Raw genomic sequence first — 25701 nt, forward strand, 5'->3', positions numbered from 1 at the left:
TCTCCACATAGGCTAGTCATGCAGTTGTTGGTGGCAGTGAAGTCAGTGATAATCAGCTAGTTGATCCAACACCTTCTACAACCACAACTACTTTTGGGAAGGAGATGATGAGTATTCTAAAAGATGAGTATAAGTGATTCCTTCAGGCTACTTCACATCAGAATATTGCCACCCTTGCTCATTCAGGTATGGCTTGCCTAGCATCAAAACCTCCCCCCTAGATAATTGACTTTGGAGCCTTTGATCACATGACTAGGACTCCGGGTGTGTTTTCCTCTCTTTCTCAGACCTCTACATCACATAATGTTACCCTAGCCAATGGTTCTACTTTCCCCATTTATGGTGTCGGTAATGTTGACACTGCATCTCTTTCTTTGTCTTCTGTTTTATATGTACCAAAGTTTCCTTTTAATCTTATGTTTGTTAGTAAACTAACTAAGTCACTCAATTGTTCTATAATTTTTTACCCTTTCTCTTGTGTTTTTCAGGATCTCAAGACGGGGAGGAAGATTGGTGGAGGGCATGAAGCTGGTGGATTGTATTACGTTGACAGTGGTGGTTCTACAGTTGCACTTCAAACTTCTTTGACTCCTCTCCACTAGCATTGTAGACTTGGTCATCCATCTCTTAAAGCTTTCAAGCTACTTGTTCCATCATTAAGTCGTCTATCTTCTTTGTAGTGTGAGTTGTGTCAATATGGGAAACACCATCGGTATGAATGGCAATGGGGCGGGGCGGGGATGGGGAGCCTTTCCCCCATCCCCGTCCCCACGAAATACCCCATCCCCATTCCCGCTAACAGGGACAATCTTATCCCCATCCCTGTCCCCACTGGGATTCCCACTCCCCATGATTTTTTATAATGTCAACCATTTTTTTTTATTTTATTTAAAAAAATATAATAATTAAAAATTACAATCATATTAGAAAAGATCCAAACATATTCAAGCATATTTTTAAAAATATTAATATATAGACGCATGTATATATATATATACATATATAAATGTATGCGTACATATATACATATATGAGTGGGGATCCCATGGGGCAGAGAGTGCTCTCCCTGTCCCCGCCCCATCTTTGCCAACGGGGATTAAAATTTTCCCATCCCCGTCCCTAGGGGGGCGAAATCATCCCCATCCCCCCCATTAGGGGCGGATCCCCACGGGGGTCGGGGAAATGAGGAAAATTGCCATCCCTAACCATCGGGTTTCCTTCAGTCGTAGAGTTGATAATCACATGTTAAGTCCTTTTTCTTTGGTTCATTCAGATATTTGGGGTCCAATTAGAATTGACTCTTATAATGGTTTCAGGTATTTTGTTATTTTTGTTGATGACTATTCAAGAATGACATGGATTTATTTAATGAAAGAAATGAGTGAATTATTTTACATTTTCCAAAAGTTTCATGTTGAAGTTTGTACACAATTTGGTGTTTCAATTAAAATTCTCCGTTCAGATAATGGCAGGGAGTATTTCCTTACTTCTTTTTAGCAGTATTTGGAACAACATGGCATTATTCATCAGACATCCTGCGCAAACATTCCTCAACAAAATAGGGTGGCTGAGAGGAAGAACCGACATCTACTTGAAATAGCTTGGGTGTGTGTGCAAACACTCCTCAACAACCGCTTGTTTTCTCATTAATCGCATGCCCTTGTTCATTCTTGACGGTCGTTCTCCATTCTCTATCTTGTTTCCCATCTTGTCTCCATATCCCTTGACTCCCATGATCTTCGGGTATGTGTGCTTTGTTCAGAATCTTGGATCTAGTCTAGACAAGTTAGATGCACACTCCATTAAGTGTATATTTCTTGATTATTCTAGGACTCAGAAAGGGTACAAATGCTACAATCCCATTACTTGGAAGTCATTTGCCTATCCTGATGTTACATTCTTTGAGTCTGTGCTGTACTTCTCCAGCACGGATATTTCTCTTTTTCCCAAAGAGATTCCTCTTCCTCTTCCAGTTGATAATCCTATTCCTGTTGTTCCCGTTGTAATAGAGTCTCCACCTCCTCCAATGCAGGATCATACTGAAAGGCTACCAATTTGTCAAGTGTATACTCACCGACAATGACCAACACCTCCTCCATCTGTAGATCCAGTTTCTTCTGTTGCCTTCTGACCTTGACCTTCCTATTGCATTGCGGAAAGGTAAGCATAGTTGCACTTTGCACCTCATATCCAATTATGTTTTTGTGTCTCATCTTTCCACTTCCCATTGCTAGTTTGTTTCTCTGTTATCCTCTGTGTCTACACCTAAGGATGTCTAGGAGGCTCTTACCTCACCAGGGTGGCGTAAAGCTATGGAAGAGGAATTCTCTTCCCTTAATCACAATCATACATGGGAACTCACTAATTTTCCCCCAGGTAAGCATGTTGTTGGTTATAAATGGGTGTATACTGTTAGCTATCTACCAGATGGGAGAGTGGAACGGTTGAAGGCCTGTTTAGTTGCCAAAGGGTATTCTCAACTTTAAGGTATAGATTATGTGGAAACCTTTTCCCCTATTGCTAAGATTGGCTCAGTACGTGTGTTGATTTCCTTAGCAGTCATGAATGATTGGCCTCTATTAAAGCTCGATATTAAAAATGCCTTCCTACATGGTTATCTTCTAGAGGAAGTGTATATAGAGAAACCACTAGGGTTTGTTGCTTAGGGGGAGGATGGTTGGCAAGGTGTGTAAGCTCAAGAAGGCAATCTATGGGCTCAAACAGCCTCCTCGTGCTTGGTTTGGAAAATTTAGTGAAGTAGTGAAAGAATTCAGAATGAGACAATGCCAAGTTGACCACTCAGTGTTTAGCTATGATTCTGAACCTGGGAAGATCTTACTAGTGGTTTATGTGGATGACATAGTCATCACTGGCAGTGATAGACTTGGGATTGATAGACTGAAGGTCTTTCTACAAGATCACTTTCAATCAAAAGATATTGGGAAGTTGAAGTAATTCTTGGGTATAGAAGTCGCTAGATCGAAGCAAGGCATAAATCTATGTCAGAGGAAATATGTTCTTGATCTATTGGAAGAAATAAGACTATTAGGTGCTAAGTCAGCTGAAACTCCCATGGAACTGAATGTGAAGTTGGGCAGTGATATAGGTGAATTATTTGATGATCTCAGAAGGTATAGAAGGCTAGTGGGAAAATTGAATTACTTAATTATTATTCGACCAGATATCTCATTTTCTATCAGTGTGGTAAGCCAATTTATGCAAAGCCCTCGAGTTCCTCATTGGGATGCAGTTCTTAGAATTGTGTGGTATTTGAAGGGAGCTCTAGGTCGTGGGTTATTGTACAATGTAGGAGGTAATCTTGAAATAATTGGCTATACAGATGTAGATTGGGCAGGCTTAGTATCTGATAGGAGATCCACTATAGGTTATTACACCTTTGTTGGAGGAAATCTAGTGACATGGAAGAGCAAGAAGCAAACTGTTGTAGCAAGGAGTAGTGTAGAAGCAGAATACAGGGCCATGGCACACACTGCATGTGAACTAGTGTGGTTGAAAAGTATTTTGTAAGAAATCGGGTTCTCAATAAGCAAACCCATAAAGCTATACTGTGACAACCAAACTACAATTCACATCTCATCCAATCCTGTTTTTCATGAGAGGACTAAGCACATAGAGGAAGATTTCCGTTTTGTAAGGGAAAAAGTCCTTAACGGTGTCATAAGTATAGAGCATGTGAGAACAAGTGATCCGTGGGCAAACCTATTCACAAAAGGGTTGAGTTCGGGAAGAGTGAGCTATATATGTAACAAGCTGTGACTATATGATATCTATTCTCCAGCTTGAGGGGAAGTGTTAGATTTGGCTAAGGAAGGGTATTTCAGTCTTTTCATCATCTGTTTAAGTATTATGCTAGTTACATGTCCCTTACTTAAGTAGGGGCATATTTGACTTTGTACATTGTTTATTATATATATATAGTCGGTTGGGAGAGTCTTTGATTTCTCAGTTCGACACTTCTTTCTCCTCTCTTCTTTTTTTCTCTCCTTCTCTCTTTCTCTCTTCTCTATCTCTAAAACTAGTTCGAATGATCTATTTTCATAGGAGCTAAGGTCATTAAGTGGGACTTTGGTAATAAAATGGCATGCTTGCCAATTCAAGGGGGGTGGTTGTGTGGTCACAATTCGTTCTCATAACATAAAGTCTACATTGTTTTCTACATACTAGCATTTGCCTTCTCTTTCTCTCTCTCTCTCTATATATATATATATTGATCAATAACAATTTCATTAAATTTCATTGAAACAACATAAGAATAATTACAACAAGGAAGACAAACACTCTTATCTTCCAAATACAACTTAAGCCCTCAAGAAAAGAAAAGAAAAGGAAAGGAAGGAACATTGATTCCCTTTCTACCCGTTGTTTAGCTAATCCATTAGCTACAGAATTAGCTGATTTTTTAACCCAACTCATCTTAACTTCCATCTCCCGCACCAACCACTTAAATTTCCTCCTCTCATTGTTGTAATTCCATAAACCACTGTTGTCTTTATTTAGCCACCCTATCACCACCTTCGAGTCCCCTTCAATTATGAGTTTTCTGATATTCATCTCCTTAGCTTTTTGGACTCCTATAACTGCCAAAATCTCTGCTCTAAGGGAGTCACCCACTCCAATTGGGCTTGAGAACAAGGCAGAAATGATCCCATTCTCATCCCTAAGCCTTATCCTAATTATATGGGGTTGACTACATGAATCCAAGCATTTGCCATCATCAATAACAATAATTCTCATTTGACACATTTTTTTTTACTATTATGAATACATAATATAAAAGAATTCTCATTTCTTTTACATATTATATATATATATATTATAAATTTTCTATTTTTATTTTTAATTTATCATATAACAAGTTGACTTGTTAACCCAAGGGATATGTGGTTTCACTTGGTTTTTAGAATATTAGTTTTTTTATGTGTTTTTTTATCTTGTGGTCAACTTAACCATCGGGACTAATTTGACCCATCACAAGCAAATTCCTTGCCCACAAAAAAAAAGTTGACTTGGTTAACAACATGGTGGCCTAGCTAGTTGAACCATTGAACCTTTTTGACTTAGTGGTGTCATGGCATCATGGGTTAAACATTAACTTTCTTTTTTCCTGATTTTTTGTATTCCATTTCCATTATTAATAAAAATAATTCTTTTTTTTTGATTTTTCATTAATAAAAATAATTCTATTTTTGTCGATAAAAAAATCTTATTTTTTACACTTATTTTGTTTAATATGATGAATATATAATACTAGAGACGTACACTTTTTCACTCAACCCCTTGCTTGGTAGTATAGACACATCTTAAGAGAAATCAATGAGCTCAAAAGAAACAGAGTAGCAGCAGTCCAATGGGTGTACAGATCTGCAAATGGATTGGCAAATAGGTTTATAAAGCAAGGGCTCGAGAGAGAAAATCTGATTTCGGGGATGGGTTTGTAATCCGTTGTAATCATGGGAGAGTGGAAAGGGGTGATAGTTTGTGGATGGTTTACCTTTGGGTATCAGTCCTAAGATTCTCAACCTCTAGGATGACCGACTTCTTGTAACATCTTGTTCTATTTGGTAATAAAATTGTTTCTGTAATATTAGAGATGTGCCCAAATTTTTACAAAATTTCTGTATTTTCATCTGTTTTAAATATTTAATTATGGCATCTTGGTTGACCCATTTGACCCTTATATGGGTGAACTGCTTATTTGTTTCCTGAATGGAAAAATATTATCATTTCTGGGTCAATTTTAAATATACATGTTTTATGCCATTAAAGTTATTAGGTATAGATTTAATTAGTGAATTTAATGGTGAGAAACAAAAACACCTTAAGTATAGGATTTAATGAGAGATAAAGGGAGTTAATACATTAAATAGAGGATTTAATGAAAGGGAATAGAATGAATTGAAAAGTAGTATTTCAAACTACATTTTCTGTCTCCACAATAAAGAGGGATGAAATTCAAAAAATAGGGCTATTTCAGTCAAGAAAAAGTCCAGAAACACAAGGTCCATTCCAGTTTTTATAGTAGAAGGTTTTCCATCTTTGTACTATGTTAATATGTATGAAATGGTATCCCCACTTCTATCTATAGTATTTTCTTATAAAATATTGGCTTAAAAGATATGAGCTTATGAGGTGTATGCCTCCTGCATAAATCACAAAAGAGTATGCCTTTCTAAGTGCCTCAAGGCTAGAGGGAATGCCTCTAGTGTGTTTGCACCTCTTCTGTACACCTCCATGTGTTTTCTTAGCACCTTGCCCGGAGGCACTATACCTCCAGTACCTTTTGAAACAGTGATTCCCATTAGCAGTTTCTCTTTATTTTTATGTTTTGTCATTTGCTTCATTCTGTCTGTAGTGATGACAATTTTGTTCCCTGCAGCACTTCTTTGGAGGAGCAATGGGTGTTTTCACAACACAGACGCTGTTGAGTTCAGTTGGAGTTTCTAGAAATCGAGCTACTTCAGGGGCTGTTGCTATTAACTGGATTCTGAAGGTCGGTTCAATTTCTATCAACTTGTTAAAAGTAACAATCATGTGTGATGTAAAAGTACTTTGCTATTGATATTTATAGTAAGAGAGAGTGTATCTTGCACCATCAAAGGGGATTAATGTTGTATCTGCTCCTTTGACTTACCAGTAATGTGGGGCCATTAACTTGGTTTTGGTAAAGCATTTGACTCACACAGGCTGTTTGGTATCAAAATAGACATCCTGAGTGAAGATTTGAACTATGCCTGATCAATTGTATCACTGTTGTTTTATCTCCTAGATTCCCTGAGCTATAATCTGGGTTTTCTTAGTTTAGCATTCAGATTAGATTAGGGTTTTGCCTTAGTATTTTTGATTGGTAACTGAAATGTTATTGATATAGTGAAAAAAATGCTGTTTACAACATTCCTTGCACCCCAATATATAGGCTGGTGGATACCCATCTAACTATTCAGCTATACAAAAATTACATTGAAGCCCAAAAGAATTATTCCCTGTTCACCCCTTGTTTAGCTAGAGCATCCCACAAGGCAATTTTTTTGTTCTTTTTACTTAATTGTTTCTTCCAGTTCCCTAGCTAAGCATCTTATCCCCCTTAATATGTACCTCTATCCCCGCATAGCTTGGCTGTCAATCCTGTCATTCCTCCACTTTTGAGTTCCCCTCTATCATAAGCTTCTTAGGGTTCAGTTGAGTAGAAATCTGCTGAATTAAAAAAATGTGAAAGAAAAGTAGTTTCTTGAAGAGAGAAGGAAGAGAGAAGGAGAAGAAGAGAAGAAGAGAAGTTGAAAAGAAAAGAGAGCAATAATCTGGCCGCCCCCTTCACTTATTATTTATACTAAAAATAATAGAACAGTACAAAGACAACTATGGCCTTATAGGGCGGCAAAACATAAAACAGCATATATAATACTCTAAAACATAATAAAATTTGGATTCACATAACTACTGTGGTCCCCACCTCCTATCTAATAACTAACATAAAACATCTACTCAGAAAAACATCATAAAACTGATTAATCTTCAACAAGTTGCTTTGCTAGCCCCAGACCTTGCACAACAGCTGACAGCTCTGCCCTCATTTGATGGTGGTCTGACATCAGCAAGGCCTGTGCAAAATATTAAAACACCACTTTCTCGACTGGATTTTCACCAGAAAGCATCTAAAGTCATCAATCATCAGGTGGTAGGGTTTTCTGCAACTGCCTATTACCATTTGTACAGCCTGTTGACATCATTTGACGGTGTGCTGACATCAGCAAGGCCTGTGTGAGATATAGTGATTAGTAAAAGCTTCTCAATTGCCATGTGAATGCTCTAATACCAACTTGCAGTGATTTAAGAGGAGATTAAAGGTAGACGAAAAATAAGGAAGAAGAAGAAAAGCAAAGGAAGAGAAAAAGATTAAGTGTCGACCTAATCAGTCATTGACCAAAGCATTGTTTTTACAAGAAATAAAATTACATAAATACCCTTACTTAACAGTAAGATTAATTCTGACATAGAGAAATAGCAGGAACACTGTTTGCTGAAGTACAGCAGTAGAAGAAGAAGAGAAGAGAAGAGAAGAGAAGAGAAGAAGCTTGTGAATGGGCGGCAATGTGTTCCCAGCCGGCCCTAGAAGCTATTGTATATATATTCACAATAAGATGTTACAGGAATAGACTAGAATGCTCCTGATTAGTGATGGGACACATAGATAACAGGCTAAAGAACTGAAACATAAAAGATAAATAAGCCCACCAACACTTAACCACTCGAACCAACACTCCCCCTCAAGCTAAGTATGGATGTTAGTCATGTTTAGCTTGCCAAGTAAGCCTAGGGGAACTTCACTAAAGACAGTCCTTTTGTCAAAACATCAGCAACCTGCATCTCAGAGGGTGTTTAAGGAATGCAAAGTTTGCCCGAGGCAATTCTCTCTCTTACAAAGTGTTGGTCAATCTCAATGTGCTTAGTTCCATCATGTTGTACTAGTTATTTGCAATGTTGATGCCAGCTTTGTTGTCACAATATAGCTTGAGAGGACCATCAATCTTCATCCCGAGCTCACCAAGGAGGGTCCTAAGCCACAATAGTTCTGCAACACCATGTGCCATAGCCTGATATTTCAGCTTCTGCACTTGATCTTGCAACCACATTTTGCTTTTTACTTTTTCAAGTAACCAAATTCCCTCCAACAAATGTGCAATATCTGGACGTAGACTTCCTATCTCCAATTGATCTAGCTCAATTTGCATTTGTATACGCCTCAATTTCAATTTTATTGTGCTTTTTGAACAAAATTCCTTTCCCTGGACATGTTTTCAAATACTTGAGGATCCTTTCAATTGCTTTCATATGAGGAATCTTTGGAGAGTGCATGAACTGACTGACAACATGCACTGTATAAGCTATATCAGGTCGGGTAAGAGATAGATATATCAATTTTCCCACCAGCTTTTGGTATCTTTCTTTATCAGGGTAGTCCTCATCATACCTGTCTCCTTTAGAAGATCAAGAACATACTTCCTTTGGCATATATAAATGCTCTCTTGTGACTTTGCAACTTCAATTCCAAGGAAGTATCTCAGATGGCCTAAATCTTTGATCTCAAATTCAGATGCCAAGAATTTCTTCAATCATTTTATCTCTTCCGGATCATTCCCTGTAATCACCATATCATCCACATAGACTATAAGTGTTGTAAGCCCGCTACCCTGTTTTCTTATGAACAAGGTATGATCTGCACCACTCTGAGTGTATCCCACTTTCTTAATGGCCCCATAAAGCTTTTCAAACAAAGCTCGAGGAGATTGCTTAAGTCCATATAATGCTTTCCTTAGCCTAAATACCTTCCCATGAAAATCATAACTAGGTGGAGGATTCATGAATACCTCTTCATGTAGATCATCATTCAGGAAAGCATTCTTCACATCCAAATGATGTAGCTCCCATGAAAAATTTGCAGCTAATGACAATAGAACCCGAATTGGATTGTGCTTTGCAACTGGAGCAAAAGTCTCCTTGTAGTCAATTTCTTCCTTTTGAGTAAACTCTTTTGCCACAAGCCTTGCCTTATATCTTTCAATGGAACCATCCTCCCTGTACTTTACAATGAACACCCACTTACATCCCACAGTGCTTTTCCCTTCTAGTAGATCCACTAATTCCCAAGTCCTGGCCTTCATTAAGGCTTTCATTTCGTCATTCATAGCCTCTCTCCATCTTGGGTCAGACGCTGCCTCTGAGTACCTAGCAGGGACATGAACAGAAGAATGAACAGACACAAAGGAATAATAACGAGGAGATAAACATGAATAAGAAACGTATTCAACAGTGGGGTGTCGAGTAGTACAAGAACGGGTAAGCTTATGAAGAGCAATGGGCGGCTAGAGAATTATTCTGTCGAACACTTCTCTTTTCTTCTTCTCTTCCCTTTCTTCTTCTATTCGTGACCTTTTCTCTCTTCTTTTTCTACTGAATTAAATCACAAAAAACATCTATTTTCTTGTTTAATCTTTTCAAGTTGGTATCAGAGCCAAAACTAGGACAGTTTAGGGTTCTCACGTGAGCCTAATCCAGTCGGCAGCATGAGAACCTACTGAGTCTGAAGCTTTGCATCATCGCCTGATTCTTGGAGGACCACTGGAGTCTTGAATTGTGCCCAAGGGATTACATGGCCTTTGGAGAGTGCCCGGTGACCAGGAAGAATCAGAGAAGTTCAGTAAGTCAAAGATTAGGGTTTAAACTGAAGATTGAAGGTGGCGATCAAACTTTTTCTGAAAAAGAACACTTCTTTATATCGACCTTTAAAAGGAGCAGTTTGAACCTTTCTGGAAGCAGCGGTTAATAGAATTCTGTCTCCATTGCTTATTTCTTTAGGGCTTTTGACAGATTTCTGGTATTTCTGTTACTTTCTCTGAGTTTTTTGAAACCCCACGGTCTGTTCTTGCTCCCAGAATTATTCTGTGACTGTGGTTGGTTCTTGGGCAACTACAGAAATCTGATTTTGGTTCGTGGGTGATTCTTGTTGACCGAAGAGTGTTTCTTGGAAGTTATTAGTAATCTGAAATTGTTTTCTGGGCAATATTCTTGGCTGAGGAGTGTTTCTTGGTAGTGATTCTCGGCTGCGAGTGTTTTCTGATTCAGCAGGGTTCTTTTTTGCATAAAAGGAGGTTTCTTTTGTATAAAAGGAGTTCAAGCTTTGTTTTTGATCAAAGTAGTGACTGTTAACATCTTCTTTAAAATGGAGAAGGTTGGATGTGAATTAAAGACTCAAGGGGAAAGCTTTTTGTGGGCTGGAAGCATGACTGAAAGTTCTTTTCAGATTACAACTGTAAGGTTCGATGGAATAAATTACTTGGAGTGCGATGATGGCCATTGGAGGTAGAGGTAAATTAGGCTATGTGACTGGGGATATAAAGAAACCAGCCAAAGAAGACACATCACATGCCGAATGGGTTCAAGAGAACTATTTGGTGATGACATGGCTGTGCAATTCAATGCAGCCCTACATTAGCTGAAATTATTTATGGGCAAAAACAGCTAAGGAAATCTAGGATAATATGAAAGAGACCTACTCCCAACCCCTTAATGTTGCTAGGGCTTATGAACTGAAGTGTGAAGTGAATAATCTCAAGCAGGGGGAGAAGTCTATCTCTGTTTACTTTGCCACATTGAAATCTCAGTGGCATGAAATTGACCATTTGCAAACCATTGAATGGGAGAGTCAAAGAGGTTCAACTACTTATAGCAAGCTGATTGAAACAAACAAAGTTTTTGAGTTCCTAGCAGGTCTGTATTCAGAATTTGACATAGTAAGACAGCAGCTACTTACTAGGGAGAGTGTGACATTGTCTCAGGCCTATTCACTACTGCACAATGAAGAGAGTAGGAGAAATGTGATGTTACAGTTCCAGCCTATAGAATCAGCCCTAGCAGCAACAAAACAGAAATTTGGGAGAGATCAGGAAAAGGAAATAAAGAAGGAAGATAAAAAGGAGATGTTTTGTGATCAATGTAAAAGGCCGAAAAATACTAGGGACACTTGTTGGAAGTTGCACCCTCATCTTGTTCCAGCTAGACTCAGAAATAAGATGGAAAATGCTAATGTGGCAGTCACCACTGACAATGCACCATCTTCCAATACAAGAACCACATCTCTAGATGCCTTAGCTACTGTCTGGGCCGCCTTGACACAATTAGAGATTGAAGTTGGTATTTCTGGGTCATCATCTCAGTCTTCAGTCGCTACTCCTACCAATCCTACTTCAGCCTTTGCTTCCTCAAGTACAAGAGCTACAACATATCATACTTCAGCCCCAGGTAACACTAGACCCTTCTGAGTAATAGATTTAGGTGCTTCTGACCATATGACTAGTTTATCCACCTATTGTTTATCATCTGGCAGAGACAAAGTATCTATTGCTGATGGCTCTCTTGTACCTATTTCTGGCAAGGGAGACATCAGATTGTTTGATGCCATCTCCTTGTCCTTAGTTTTGCATGCCACTAATCTTAGTGCTAACTTGCTTTCAATTAGTAGTATTATTATGAATCAAAACTGTTCAGTGACCTTTTTTCCTGATCGTTGTGTTTTTCAGGATCTGGGAACGAGGGAGGTGATTGGGATTGGTTGTGAGACGAATGGAGTCTACCTGCCTGAGCATCCACAGGGGAAGGAGAGTGAAGTTGGGAGATTGTTTCTCAGTCTTTGGGTCAGATTATGCTTTGGCATAACAGATTAGGTCATTTGTCCTTTGGGTCTTTGAAGAGTCTGTTTCCAAGTTTGTTTGAGTCAGTCCAAGTGTCTAGTTTGAGGTGTGAAAGCTGTGAACTTGCAAAACATTGTAGATTGACTTATTCCTTGAGCAATAAAAGAAGCAATCTTCCTTTTGAAATTGTGCATACAAATGTTTGGGGACTATATCATATTCTTGCTATGGGGGGGGGTACAGATACTTCTTGTTATTTGTTGATGATTATACTCGTTTCTCATAGGTTTACCTTATGCACTCTCGAGATGAGGTTCCTTCTCTGACCCAAGCTTTGCATCAGATGGTACTGACCCAATTTGAAATCAAGATCAAAACTCTCAGATCTAATAATGCCAAGGAGTACTTTGCAAAACCCTTGGCATCATATCTCCTAGATCATGGAGTTATTCATTAGAGCACTTGTCCCCGTACACCTCAACAGAATAGGGTTGCTGAGAGAAAAAAACAGACATATTTTGGAAGTAACCAGAAGCATTATGCTCAACTTTAATATTCCCATACGCTTTTGGGGGGATGCAATTCGTACTGCTATTTACCTTATTAATCGAATTCCGTCAGGTTCTAGACATGGAAACACCATTCAACCTTCTGTATCCAAACAAGGACTTGTTTACTATTCCCCTTAAAACCTTTGGGTGTACTTGTTTTGTTCAAATCCTTGGATCTCATCACCCCAAATTTGATCCCAAAGCTGCTAAATGTATTTTCCTTGGGTATGCAGAAAATCAAAACTGGTGTTGCTGTTATGAGCTTGTTTCGGAAAGGCGTTTTGTGTCCATGGATGTCACCTTTTTTGAGGATATGCCCTACTATCATAGGGCTTCTCCTCAGGGGGAGAGTCATGAGGAAAGGATTTCAGCCTCAGAAGTTCCATTACCTATTCCAATTATTGAGGGGGAGTGCCGTGAAGAGGGTTGTCAGAAGTTCAGAGAGTTGAGAGTGTATCACAAACAGTGGTAGAGGTAGGTTGATTCTCGTTCTCAGCAGTCCAGGCTGATCCCAACACCTTCTACAGCTTTAGATCTAGGCACTACACCCATTGTTGCAGATACTTTGCCTAACACTATTGAGCCTTAGCCGCCTCCTTCAGATGACCTTGATCTTCCAATTGCAATTCGCGAAGGGAAGTGTCGTTGTACTTCATCTACTGCTCATTTTATCTCCCAGTTTCTCTCTTATGATTGTCTCTCAGAATCCAATAGATCATTCCTGGCATCTATTGCTACCATTCCTATACCCAGAACAGTGCAAGAAGCTCTTCTGATACCTGAATGGAAGGAAGCGATGAAAGTAGAGATGGATGCACTTGTTAAAAACAATACATGGGAACTAGTTGACCAGTCTGGGAGGAAGAAACCTGTTGGATGCAGATGGGTGTTTACAGTGAAATTTAATGCTGATGGTTCTGTAGAGAGATATAAGGCCAGATTGGTTGCAAAGGGCTTCACACAAACTTATGGCATAGACTATATGGAAACCTTTGCACCAGTTGCTAAGATGAACACTATTAGACTCCTACTATCTATGGCTGCAAACTTCTCTTGGCCACTATTTCAGATGGACGTCAAGAATGCTTTTCTAAATGGAGATTTGCAGGAAGAGGTGTACATGGAGTTACCCCTCGGATTTTACAGTACAAAAGCAGGAAAGCAAGTTTGTTGACTAAAGAAGGCTTTATATGGGCTGAAACAATCTCCAAGAGCTTGGTTTGATAGGTTTAGACTGGCCTTGGAAAAGTTCGGTTACATGCAAGCTCAATCAGATCACACTCTCTTCTTTAAGAAGATAGACTCCTCCTTGACCTTACTTGTTGTCTATGTGGATGACATTGTGGTGATGGGAAGTGATATTAGTGAGATAGACGCTCTTAAGCATAATCTTCACAAAGAACTTGAGGTAAAGGACTTGGGAGAACTACACTATTTCCTAGGAATTGAGGTAGCTCGATCTAAGCATGGAATTTTTATTTGTCAAAGAAAGTATATCCTTGACTTATTGGAAGAAACTAGAAAGTTAGGAGTAAAGCCTGCTGACACACCCATTGAGTTGAACCATAAAATAAGTGTAGAAGGTGGAGAACCTCTTGAGGACAGAGCTATGTATCAAAGGTTGGTTGGGAAGCTTCTTTATCTCTGCCTAACACGATCAAACACTTCATATGCTGTTAGTGTTGTCAGTCAGTACATGCATTCTCCTAGGACCACTCACCTTCTTACGGTAGAAAGGATACTTGCTTACTTGAAGAGATGCCCGGGGAGAGGCATACTTTTCAAGAATAGTGGTCACATGAAGATAGAGGTGTATACAGATGCTGATTGGGCTGGACCCATTGATGACAGAAGATCTACCTTTGGGTATTGTACATTTGTAGGGGGAAACCTTGTTTCTTGGAGAAGCAAGAAATAGAATGTTGTTGCTCGCTCCAGTGCTGAAGCTGAATACAGGTCCATGGACAATGGTGTTGCAGAAGTGTTATGGCTGAAATCTTTGCTGGATGAACTTGGAATTGACTATGAGAAACTTCTGATGCTGTATTGTGATAATCAAGCAGCAATCAACATTACCCATAACCCAATACAAAATGACAGGACTAAACATATCGAGGTGGACAAACATTTTATCCGAGAGCAAGTTGCATCTCAAGAAGTGTATCTTCCCTATGTTACCTCTGACATGCAGCTAACTGATCTCTTTACTAAAGCAGTCACAAAAATCAGGTTGTTGACAGATTTACGCAAGTTGGGTATGACAAATATCTACTCCCAACTTGAGGGGGAGTGTAGAGATAGCTGATAGACTATTAGTGTGTGCGGGGTTCCAGCCCCACACTTCATATTTACTGTTTATCTATTTATTTTCAGTTAGAGTAGTTGGCAGGTCGGGCCTTGTTTGTTTTCTTTTATTTTTAAGGGTATTAAGGTAACTATAGTCATTGTAATAGATCACAGTATAAATAAGATTTAGTGGGCGGCTAGAGAATTATTCTGCCGAACCCTTTCTTCTCTTTTCTTCTTTTCTCTTTCTTCTTCTATTTGTGACCTTTTCTCTCTTCTTTTTCTACTGAATTAAATCAGAAAAACATCTATTTTCTGGTTTAATCTTTTCAAGTGAGCAGTTGCCCTCTTTAGACCAATTCCATGTCCACTGATCATCCTGATTGCAGTCAATTTTCTGAGCTTGTAAAGTTTCCAGCAATCTCATAACTTCCTCCAATTCCCAATCAAAAGGACTTCTTCTGAACTGTAGAGCCCAGGCCACCTCATTACCTGAGATGGTGCAAGAGTCGGCAATCGAAGCATCCTGATTGGTGGCACACTGATAAAGAAGAGGAAAACCTTCAGCCAACGGGTAATCCAAGCATCAAGGATCCTTCCAGAATCTGATTGTCCCCTTTGCCTACTTTGAAACTTAAACCCTCTCTAAATATGGGAAAACATCTCATTATGCCTTTCCATAAAGAATAACCGCAATTAGGAAGTGGATCTCTTGATCTTCAGTTTCCCCACTCTACCAACAAACTTGGTGGCTATTGGGTTTCTCCACCAAGCTCCCCTTTCTGTGGCAAATCTCCAGATACATTTACTAAGAAGAGCCAAATTAGTCACCTTAATTTTCCTTAAACCCAGTCCCCCTTCTTCCACAGGAAGACAGATTTGCTCCCAGTTGACAAGATGACTCTTCTTTTCTTCCTCCTAACCCCTCCACAAAAAGTTCCTTTGGAAAGTCTCCAATCTCTTTGCCACTTTTTCTGGGACAGGGAAAAGTGAAAGGAAATAAGTAGGAAGATTTGAAAGGGTACTTTTTAAAAGGGTTACTCTTCCTCCAAAAGACATATTCTGCCTTCCAAGAGGAAAGCTTTTTCTCCAATCTTTCAATTACCGGTTCCCAGATAGCTGAAGAACATTTTGCTCCTAAGGCAACCCCAAGTATTTCACAGGTAGATGCTCCATCTGACAAGCCGTCACTTTGTCACAATCCCCCAAATTTGGAACTTGACCCATTGGGATAATTGGCTCTTATTGAGGTTGACCTTCAGACCTGTCATTACTTCAAACCAGCTGAGGATCCCCAGTAAGTTTTCCAACTGCTCCTAGGATGCATCTATGAAGCATAAGGTGTCATCAGCAAATTGGAGGATGTTGACTTTTTGCTCCCCTAGGGAAATTGCAAACCCTTCCCACAAACCAGATTCAGCTTCCTTCAGACTGAAGAGAGAGAGGATTCCAGAAATACAAATAAGAAACAGAGGAGATAAAGGATGGGCTTTGTCTAGAGGAGACCATAAAAAAATTGGTGAAGTTCTTTGTTGAGCATGATTCATCTACTTCCTTCCACTTCCTAAAGAATGCATCCATTGACACATTGGAAAAGGTATCCAGGGATTTCAGCCAATGTACCGCTTTGAAAAGGATTAACTCCATTAATTCTTCCTTACTTCTCTCCTCTAGAAAAATTCTAGAATTCCTTTCTTCCCAAATTGTCCATAAAATTGCCGCTCTTAAGCATTTCCACATGATTCTTCCCCTTTTCTTTGGTCAATTGAAGAAAGAAGGAGCCAGTAAGCTTTGAACATTTGCTGGAGGGAGCCACCTGCATCCAAACAAGGCGAGAAATCATTCCCAAATAAAAGAAGTAAATGAACAAGAGATAAGTGATAACAGCTCTCACCATTGGCCTTGCACAAGTACACCCATGAGAGGATAAGCACCAATTTGGTTGTTTTCTTTGGAGTAAATCACAAAGTACGAATCTTTTCATGAACAACTTCCCAATAGAAAGCACCAATTCTAGGAGGAACAGGCTTACACCAAACCTCCTTTGCAAAGAGCTAGGGGGTGGGGGTGGGGGTTGGGGCAAGGCTTTGAAGGAGGAATAACAAGAGAAGGAGCCTGAAGGGGTACATGTCCAAATTCGGTTATCTGGCTTAGAGGGATCAACAAACACATCTTCCAACTTTTGTAGTAAGGTGAGTACATTGTGGAGTTCAGAGTCTTTTATAACCTCCCATCCCAAATCTCAGGTGAATCCATTACTCATTGGTGTACCTTGTAAATCTCCTTCCACCTCCTGGTTATGAAACCCAAACTGCTTAGTGAATTTCAGTCCCTGAAGTAGACTAGAATTAAGCAATAAAATTTTCTTCTTTACTTATCTTCAAAAAAAAGGGGGGGGGGATTCCTTAAGCTTTTAGGCATAAGCCTCAAGGTGTATTCATTAAACATTGCCTCAAGGTGAGTGTCAAAGCAAAAGCATCATTCATCTTTTAAAACATTGCTGAACCAGTGGTGTCAATCTCATTAAATGCATATGGTATTGGAGGAGAGTATTTAGAGATTGGATAGGAAAAGTGTTGGTTATTTTCTTAGGACCTCTGGGGGTCGGGAGATTCACTAAAGGCTGAACTAATGACACTACTACTAGGGTTAAGAATTGCTAAACAATCAGGATTTTGTTAGGAACCTGCCTAACTCAGGGCTCTTCGAGGGGCCAACCTCCTGAATTCTTGGGAAGGAGAGAGAGAGAGAGTTTAATGCTGAAAGAGTCCTCCCCTATTCCTTTTCTGCTCTACTATTTATAGTGTCACAATCTTGACTGTTACAGCTGTTACAAGTGGATGGCAGTTGTTACAAGTGGCTGGTTAGTTGAGCTGATGTGACCTCCTCTTGTAAAACTGACTAACTGCCTTCTGTTGGTCTGTTCCAACAGTCTTGACAATCCAATTGGATGGCAGTTGTTACAAGTGGATGGCAGTTATTACAAGTGGCTGGTTAGTTGAGCTGATGTGGCCTCCTCTTGTAAAACTGGCTAACTGCCTTCCGTTGGTCTGTTCCAACAGTCTTGACAATCCCCCCTTCCTTTACAGCGACCTTGCCCTCAAGGTCTAATGTAGGAAATTTGATTGCAGATCTAAGTAGGAAAATTTGAGTCCATGTGCATGAATATGGGCTGATCTGGGTCTCCTCTTTGCTTTGTCAGTGTTGCAAGACTGATGGGCCTTGGGCCCTTGCATGTCTGCCCTTGTAGATGGACTGTAGAGTTTCCTGATGTGAAGTCCATGGTGAGACGGGCCCAGTCACAGACCACGGGTCCTAGCTGCCTTAACCATTGAATGCCTAGCACCACGTCTGCTCCACTAAGATGGAGAGGATATAGGTCCACTGCAAACTGATGACCTTGAATCTTTAGTGCTAGGCCCATGCAAATGCTATTGCAAGATAGGCTGTTACCGTTGGCCACATGAGCCGTAAAGGTCATTGTTGGTTGCACTGGAAGTCCCATTTTATCCACCAAGACTTGAGTTATGAAGTTAAGGGAGTTGCCACTGTCTATGAGGATTGACACTTGGCGTCCTAGAATCAGCCCTGCAACTCTCATTGTTTGAGGGGATGCAAGTCCCGTAAGGGCTTGTAAGGATATTTCAGGCATGCCATTGGACTGTATTTCCCATCCTGGGTTAGATTCTTCGCATCCGGGGATGTCGTCTTCCTCTTCGGCATCTGTTTGGAGGACTTGCAGCGATGGCCCGACCCAAATTTCTCTTCGCAGTTGTAACAGAGACCTTTGTCTCTGCGGGCTTGCATCTCTGCCCAGGTCAGCCGTTTGAAAGGAACCAGTGGGCCTAGGCCCAGTACTCCTTCCTCCTTGTCTGGTGCTGTTGTCTTTTCTTACTCCCTTCTTGCTTCTGGACCCCATGGTCGCTGAACCTTTCTTGCTTGACTGAACTTGTCCTCATACAATCTTGCTAGAGCTACCGCATTGATGACGGAAGTGGGCTGCATCGCCTTCACTTCCAGTCGCAATTCTTCCTTTAGGCCGCCGACGAAGCTTCCCACCAGCGCCTTCTCAGTCCATCCTTGGACTCTCACGGCCAACCTTTCGAACTCCATCTGGTATTCTTTTACTTATCCCACCTGCCACAGTTTTGCCAAGTTTTCATCAAGATCTTTGAACCCAGATGATCCAAAACGGACAGTCATGGCGTTGTGAAGTCTGCCCAGGTTTGACGGGGGTGCCCCCTTCGGTACCATTGAAACCAGAGGATAGCTTCCCCTTCAAGATGCGCAGAAGCCAGAGCTACCCTATCCTGTCCCGGTGTTTCATGGTAATTGAAATACCTTTTTGCTCTGAGAACCTAGGGGGTTGGGTTGCCGCTTGAGAATATGGGGAAGTCGATTTTGGCTATTCGTGTTGTCGCCCCTGTTCTGCGACTGTTTTCATTGCTGTGCTCTTCGGGGCTTCCTCTGTCAATGTTTGTTGCCCCCTGCTCCAGTCGATGGAGGAGAGCATTGAAGTTTTCCTTCATTTCTTTGAGATCTGAAGACATTCGATGGATCTTGACTTCCATCTAATCCACTGGGGTGTCTACTGATGTGTTTCTTGTGTTGGTCATGCTGGCTCTGATACCAAATTGTTAGGAACCTGCCTAACTCAGGGCTCTTCGAGGGGCCAACCTCCTGAATTCTTGGGAAGGAGAGAGAGAGAGAGAGAGAGAGAGAGAGTTTAATGCTGAAAGAGTCCTCCCCTATTCCTTTTCTGCTCTACTATTTATAGTGTTACAATCTTGACTGTTACAGCTGTTACAAGTGGATGGCAGTTGTTACAAGTGGCTGGTTAGTTGAGCTGATGTGGTCACCTCTTGTAAAACTGACTAACTGCCTTCTGTTGGTCTGTTCCAACAGTCTTGACAATCCAATTGGATGGCAGTTGTTGCAAGTGGATGGCAGTTATTACAAGTGGCTGGTTAGTTGAGCTGATGTGGCCTCCTCTTGTAAAACTGACTAACTGCCTTCTGTTGGTCTGTTCCAACAGTCTTGACAGATTTCAGCATTTGCAAGTAGAGGGGGATTCAAAGCTGATAATTTCTTGGTTCAGAAGCAAGCAGCTTGTGCCATGGATTTATAGGCATGAATGTAGGGAAATAGAGATCATCACACAGGAGCTGAACATAACTTTCAAGTGGATTAATAGGACAGCAAATGGAATGGCCGACACTCTTGCAAAGCAAGGGGTATATAGGCAGCAGCTGTTTTGGGCACCATTGTAAATCTTGTATCTATGCTAGGATTGGAATGAATCTTTATGGGTGAATACACCTTGTCCTTGTAATATCAAGATTATCATTTTAATTCAATCCAATTTTCTTGCTGATAAAAAAAAGTCCCATTAAATGCAAATAAATATTAGATAAGATGGTGTTTAGGACATGAGGTTTTCCATTATTGGAAAATAAAACAAACATTAAATGTATTTCTTATTTCGCTAATTTCTCCTTGAAATCATATCCTGTGGTTACTGTCCATGAAAATATCTAACCCTTTTGTACCTAGACAAATAAACATGTTTCCTACTGTTTTTTTGTGTAATCCCCCCTTTTTCAAAACAGCATACCAGTGGCATCTTTTGTAAATTCCTTTGCCAAAGTAATTGCTTCACACTAACAACACTTGTCTTTTTCTTACTGTTTTTTATTGTCTTTTGCTACTATTTTCTTTTCCATTTTTTCCTTGTATAATAATTTGCATATAGTCCATGTAAGGTAAAGTTGTGTTTCCTGTGCAGGATGGAGCAGGTCGAGTTGGAAAAATGATTTTTGCACGGCAAGGAAAGAAATTTGACTATGATCTGAAACAGGTAAAATTGAAAAAAACATTTTCAAGATCATTTTTCATTCAACTTTGTTTTTCCACCTTGATATGCTTGAGTTGCTGACAAGTTGAAAGCGTTTCAGCTTCGATTTGCTGGTGATCTTTTAATGGAGATAGGTGCTGGAGTAGAGTTGGCAACTGCTGCTGTCCCACACCTCTTCCTACCATTGGCTTGTGCTGCCAATGTGGCCAAGGTTACACGCTTCATTGTACCATTCATATATGTTCATTTAAGAAACTATGCATCCTTGCAGCCTTATTTATTTCTCTTTTTTAATTGCAGAATGTTGCTGCTGTAACATCAACATCAACTCGTACTCCAATTTATAAAGCCTTTGCTAGAGGAGAAAACATTGGGGATGTTACTGCTAAAGGAGAATGTGTAGGCAATATTGCAGATCTGGTATGGTTTCTCAACTATTCTTCTTCCTTTCCAAGTCTTGTTTTCTGTAAGCAATTTTGCAAAAATCTAGTTCAATCCTTTCCCTTTGGATGTTCATGTTGATAACTGTTAACGGTTGACTAAACGGGGGTGTTTAGGACATTACATTATGTTTTTACTTTATGTTATTTGTCTACTCTGTCCTATCTTTAGTTGGGTGTTTCATAGTTTATCAGAGGCACAATTTGTCTTTGTATTTTATTGGCAATCTAGAAATATCAGCCAAGTGGGACAAGAGAGATTAATTGATCCCAATTGGTCTCTTTTTCTTTCTCCTTCTCTGCTTCTTCTTTCTCTTATTTCTTTTGCTGTTTCCTTTATTTTTTGTGCACGATACAGTGGTATCAGAACAACTAAAAGGCTGCAATAACTAAACAAGGCTGCAATCTCTCTTATTGTTCCCTCTCTCCTTTTATTTTCTGTTTTTTGTTTTGTTTGAGAAAACTAGCCAGAAGGGGGTTGCATTCTCACTTTTTTTTTTTCTTTTCTGATTTGATAGTTGTCACTGTGGGTGATAGTTACTAAAAGGGATGATGGTGCTGTGATGAACTTGGAATTCTGCAGTAGGTTAATTTCTGTTTTACCTGCATGTGTTTCACGTGGTGCTAGTTGAACAGCCCTCGTTTATTGATGGAGAAGAGAGTAAATGAATTGCAACGCAGTTGATGTGTTTAGAATGCATTTGCAATGCTGTTTTCAGTTTAAGAGGAGTTTTGGTGCTTTCTCTTATGTTCTTTCTTGATTCAAGGCCACTAGTTGTGTAGTGTGTAGCCTGTAGAAGTAGGACACTGTGGCATCCCCTCCAGAACTGGTAGTGGTGATCAAAAGCCAGCACTGTGAGTGTTAAGCAGATTGAAGCTGGGTTTGCTTGGGCTGGCGCTACTAAGAAGATAAAGAAAACTGAAAAACAGAAAGTGAAGTTTCATTTTTTAGGAATTGAGTACATGGGTCCTCCATGGGGGTTGAGTTGTGGTTTCTGGGTTTGCTTGTGATTGGGGTTTTGGGTAGAGATGGCAATTTGCCCCATTCCCGTGGGGCTCCACCTAGCCCCACCTCGGTTGGAGTGGGTTTTTTGACAATTGATCAGGGTTTGAGGAAACCCAAAACTCTGGGGACCGGGGACGGGGTGTGGATGGTATTTGTCTTCCCAGCCCTGAACCCGTCCCGACTATATTATGTTACAGAATATATATATATATATATATATATTAATTTATTATATTATATTGTATATTATAATATACTTCTAGGTAGCTTTCAAAAAAGTATAAAAAAATTGCAAGTATGCAACTAGGAATAACTGGGGCGGGGCAGGGAAAATTCGGGGATCCCCATTCCCTGCAGGGATGGGAATGGGGTTGGGATTTCTAGCCCTGGTGGGGTTTGGGGTGGGGCATTTGAGTTCAGGGTCAGGGATGGGGCATGCAAAACCTGGCCCTACACCTTGTTGCCATTCCTAATTTTGGGAGGGGATGTGGAGCTTTTGTTCTTTTTTTTTGGGAGCCTTTTGTTTGGTTGGGCTGCTTTGGTTGGAGTAGTTGTGGTGTTTTCTTGTAATTATTTGTGTTGGTTGGGTGCAGCTTTGGGGTTTGCTTTCTGTTTGGTTGTTGGGTTTCATGGAGTTCAGCTTCTTGTTGGTTTGAGAGTTGTTTATTGGGTGATGCTTCATCACTGTCTTTTGTAATCTTGTTCTTTTCTTAATAAATTTTCTTTTTATTTATCTTCAAAAAAAATTATGGTACAGATGACATATATTAAGTTCAATAAGGAAAATTTTATGCCTTGGGTAAAGTCAGTTGAGGTATTTTTGAAAGTCAAAAGGTAAACTTGAGTATTTGAAGGGTGATAGACCTTCGGCTAGTTTGGGCAGGTATAGTGGATGGGAGCAAGAGAATGCTCAAAATAAATTGGCTATGGAATAGTATGTGATGTAACCGTTTCTGGTCACGTATTGATGTAACCGTTTCTGGTCACATACCAATTTTTTGTGATGTATCAATTTTTTTGGCTAAATACCTCGTCATTTGACCTGCTCCCAGGAGAGGATGGTGGAGCTCCCTGGTGGTGAACTGCCTGGGGGGAGAGCTATGCCGAGCTGGGGAGAGCTATGCCGAGCTCCCTGATGGCGAACTGCCTGGGGGAGAGCTATGCCGAGCTCCCTGGTGGTGGGCTACCTTGGTGGACTCGTCATTTGACCTGCTCCTAGGAGGCCTGTAACTCAGAGGGTGGTGGAGCTCCCTGGTGTAGCGCAACCCGACTGCCCTTTGCATGAGGTGATCTCCTCTCCTTTGTAGGCGGCGGGAGTTGAGGGACCTGCGAGAAGTCCATTTTTTCCTTCTCTTTGTAGGCGGCGGGAGCTGAGGAACCTGCGAGAACTCCATCTTTTCCTCCCCTTTGTAGGCGGCAGGAGTTGAGGAACCTGCGAGAACTGAATCAGAGGACCCGGGGGTATTTACCCGGCGGGGACTCTCCGATGCCTAAGTTAGCATTCTGATTGTAGGGAGCTTGGAGAGAAATGAGAGAGCTAGAGAGAAGGGATTACCTCCATTCTCCATTCTCCATTCCACCCCCCTTTGTTTTTGGGGGTCGGAGTCCTTATATAGTGGTGTCCTGTCAAATCAGGCGTAACAGCCTCTGTCAAGTTAGGCATAATCTCCTCTGTCTCTCTGCCGCAGTCGTTATTGCCAGGGCTGAGGTGGCGGGTGCAGGCAACTGTTGCAGAGTACGGCTCTGCCAGGCAAGGGACAACTCTCAGGGCTGGCAGGCATGGTGCCGCCTGGCGAGAGACGTGGGCGTAGGTCTCCGGATCTCTCAGGTACGGTTGTCAGGCAGGAGATCTTCCTACGATATGCTGAACTGCTCTTTTGTACCGAGCTACCTTGCAAGTGGCGAGCTAACTTGGGGGGGAGCTATGCCGAGCTCCTTGAGCTATGCCGAGCTGTTTGTGGCAAGCTCTGCCGAGCTTCCTGTGGCGAGCTATGGCAGGCTGTGCCGAACTGCCTGTGGCGAGCTATGCCAAGCTGCCCGAGTTGCCCAATTGTCAAGAGGTTGCACTTAGCTTGCATGAGGTGCCAGGTGTCACAATTTCACTAGAGGGCCAAATCCGCCCTCATCAGTATGGAACCTAAGATAAGTGTCAATCTTATGTTATACACTGCAAAAGAGGTATGGAAGCATGTTCAGAGGCTGTATTTAGGTTAGGACAATATTACAAGGGTGTCTAGCTCTTCTAAGAGTACTTCACCATATAACAAGACAATTGAAGAGTATTATGTCAGTATGAGACCCTGACATTAAAATTCAGAAACAATAGAGGGAATGTCTTGATGGGACTTGATTTCTCTTAGTTAGGATATGAACCTGTTCATGTACAACTTAGACCTCCCTTCTCTTGAAGAGGTGTTTGCTCGACTTTTCAGGGTTACTGTAGGATCTATAGGTACAATTACTAATTTCGACAGATCTTCTGGTTATGTGTCTAGAGTAGGTGAAAGAAGTGTATTAGGTACACCTTTTGGCTTGGAGGTGATGTTGGAGATCAAGAGTTGAGGAGAGGACATGGTGGTCCTTGGAAGTGCACTTATTGTGGATGGGAAGGCCGTTCCATAAAGAAATGTGTGGTTAAGTTTTCCCATGGAATAACTTTGCAGTCCTTACACATCATTTGTTCTATTTGATTTATGTTCAATCTACTTTTAAATGCTATTAAGTGTTAATCCCTCTTTTTGAAACATGTGTTTATTATTACCTTATTGTTGCAAATTCTAAAATTGTATCTCTTATTTCATTCCTCTCCTCAAACCCAAATCATCCATATACCATATCATATCCTGCACTTCTTTTCCTCACATGCCCTTTAGGTCCTCTTCTACAAAAATTTTATCATCATTTGGAATTACTTGGATTAATCCTTCTTAGTTTTCTTAAAATCGTCTTTTAATGTTTTCTTCTAAACCCTCTTGTGGTGCGTAAGTGCTAATTATTTGAATGATTTCTTCACCTAAAACAAGTCTAATTAAAATTATTCTATCACCATTTTTCTTAACATTAACAATGATCTTTATCTACTATTATCACTGCTCCATTTCTATTATTATTTCTTCTATGGACTATAATTTGTAGCCATCAACGTCTTTAGCTTTTTCCTCTTTCATTTATGCTTTGTTTGGTTCCGTGGGCATTTATTGGAAAAACACCACCACATCAGTGCCACTTAGGTATTGGCGTTTGTTGTGCATGAAACCACTGTTTGGTTTCAGCATTTATCAAATAAACATTAAAAATCAGAAACACTTGGATTTATGTGCTTGAGTCATTGGGGGAAACTTCAAATTCTGGTTTCTCTCAA

At 40.5% G+C, this 25701-nt stretch overlaps 1 protein-coding gene across 2 annotated transcripts in view; it reads left to right on the forward strand.

The window, feature by feature from the left end:
- RUS6 (root UVB sensitive protein (Protein of unknown function, DUF647)) overlaps nucleotides 1-25701 on the forward strand; it is a 52348-nt gene that overhangs the window by 14529 nt on the left and 12118 nt on the right. The window contains exons 3-7 of one of the 2 annotated variants that reach the window (XM_088945622.1): nucleotides 6398-6511; nucleotides 12093-12206; nucleotides 20826-20897; nucleotides 20995-21105; nucleotides 21195-21314. In XM_088945622.1, the coding sequence (XP_088801748.1) occupies nucleotides 6398-6511; nucleotides 12093-12206; nucleotides 20826-20897; nucleotides 20995-21105; nucleotides 21195-21314 (531 nt within the window). The remainder of the gene's footprint in view (nucleotides 1-6397; nucleotides 6512-12092; nucleotides 12207-20825; nucleotides 20898-20994; nucleotides 21106-21194; nucleotides 21315-25701) is intronic. The other variant, XM_088945623.1, reaches the window with a different exon arrangement.

Source organism: Nelumbo lutea, chromosome 5, assembly GCF_056320005.1.
Source record: "Nelumbo lutea isolate HS-2025 chromosome 5, American lotus-T2T, whole genome shotgun sequence".
NCBI classification, from domain to species: Eukaryota; Viridiplantae; Streptophyta; class Magnoliopsida; order Proteales; family Nelumbonaceae; genus Nelumbo; species Nelumbo lutea.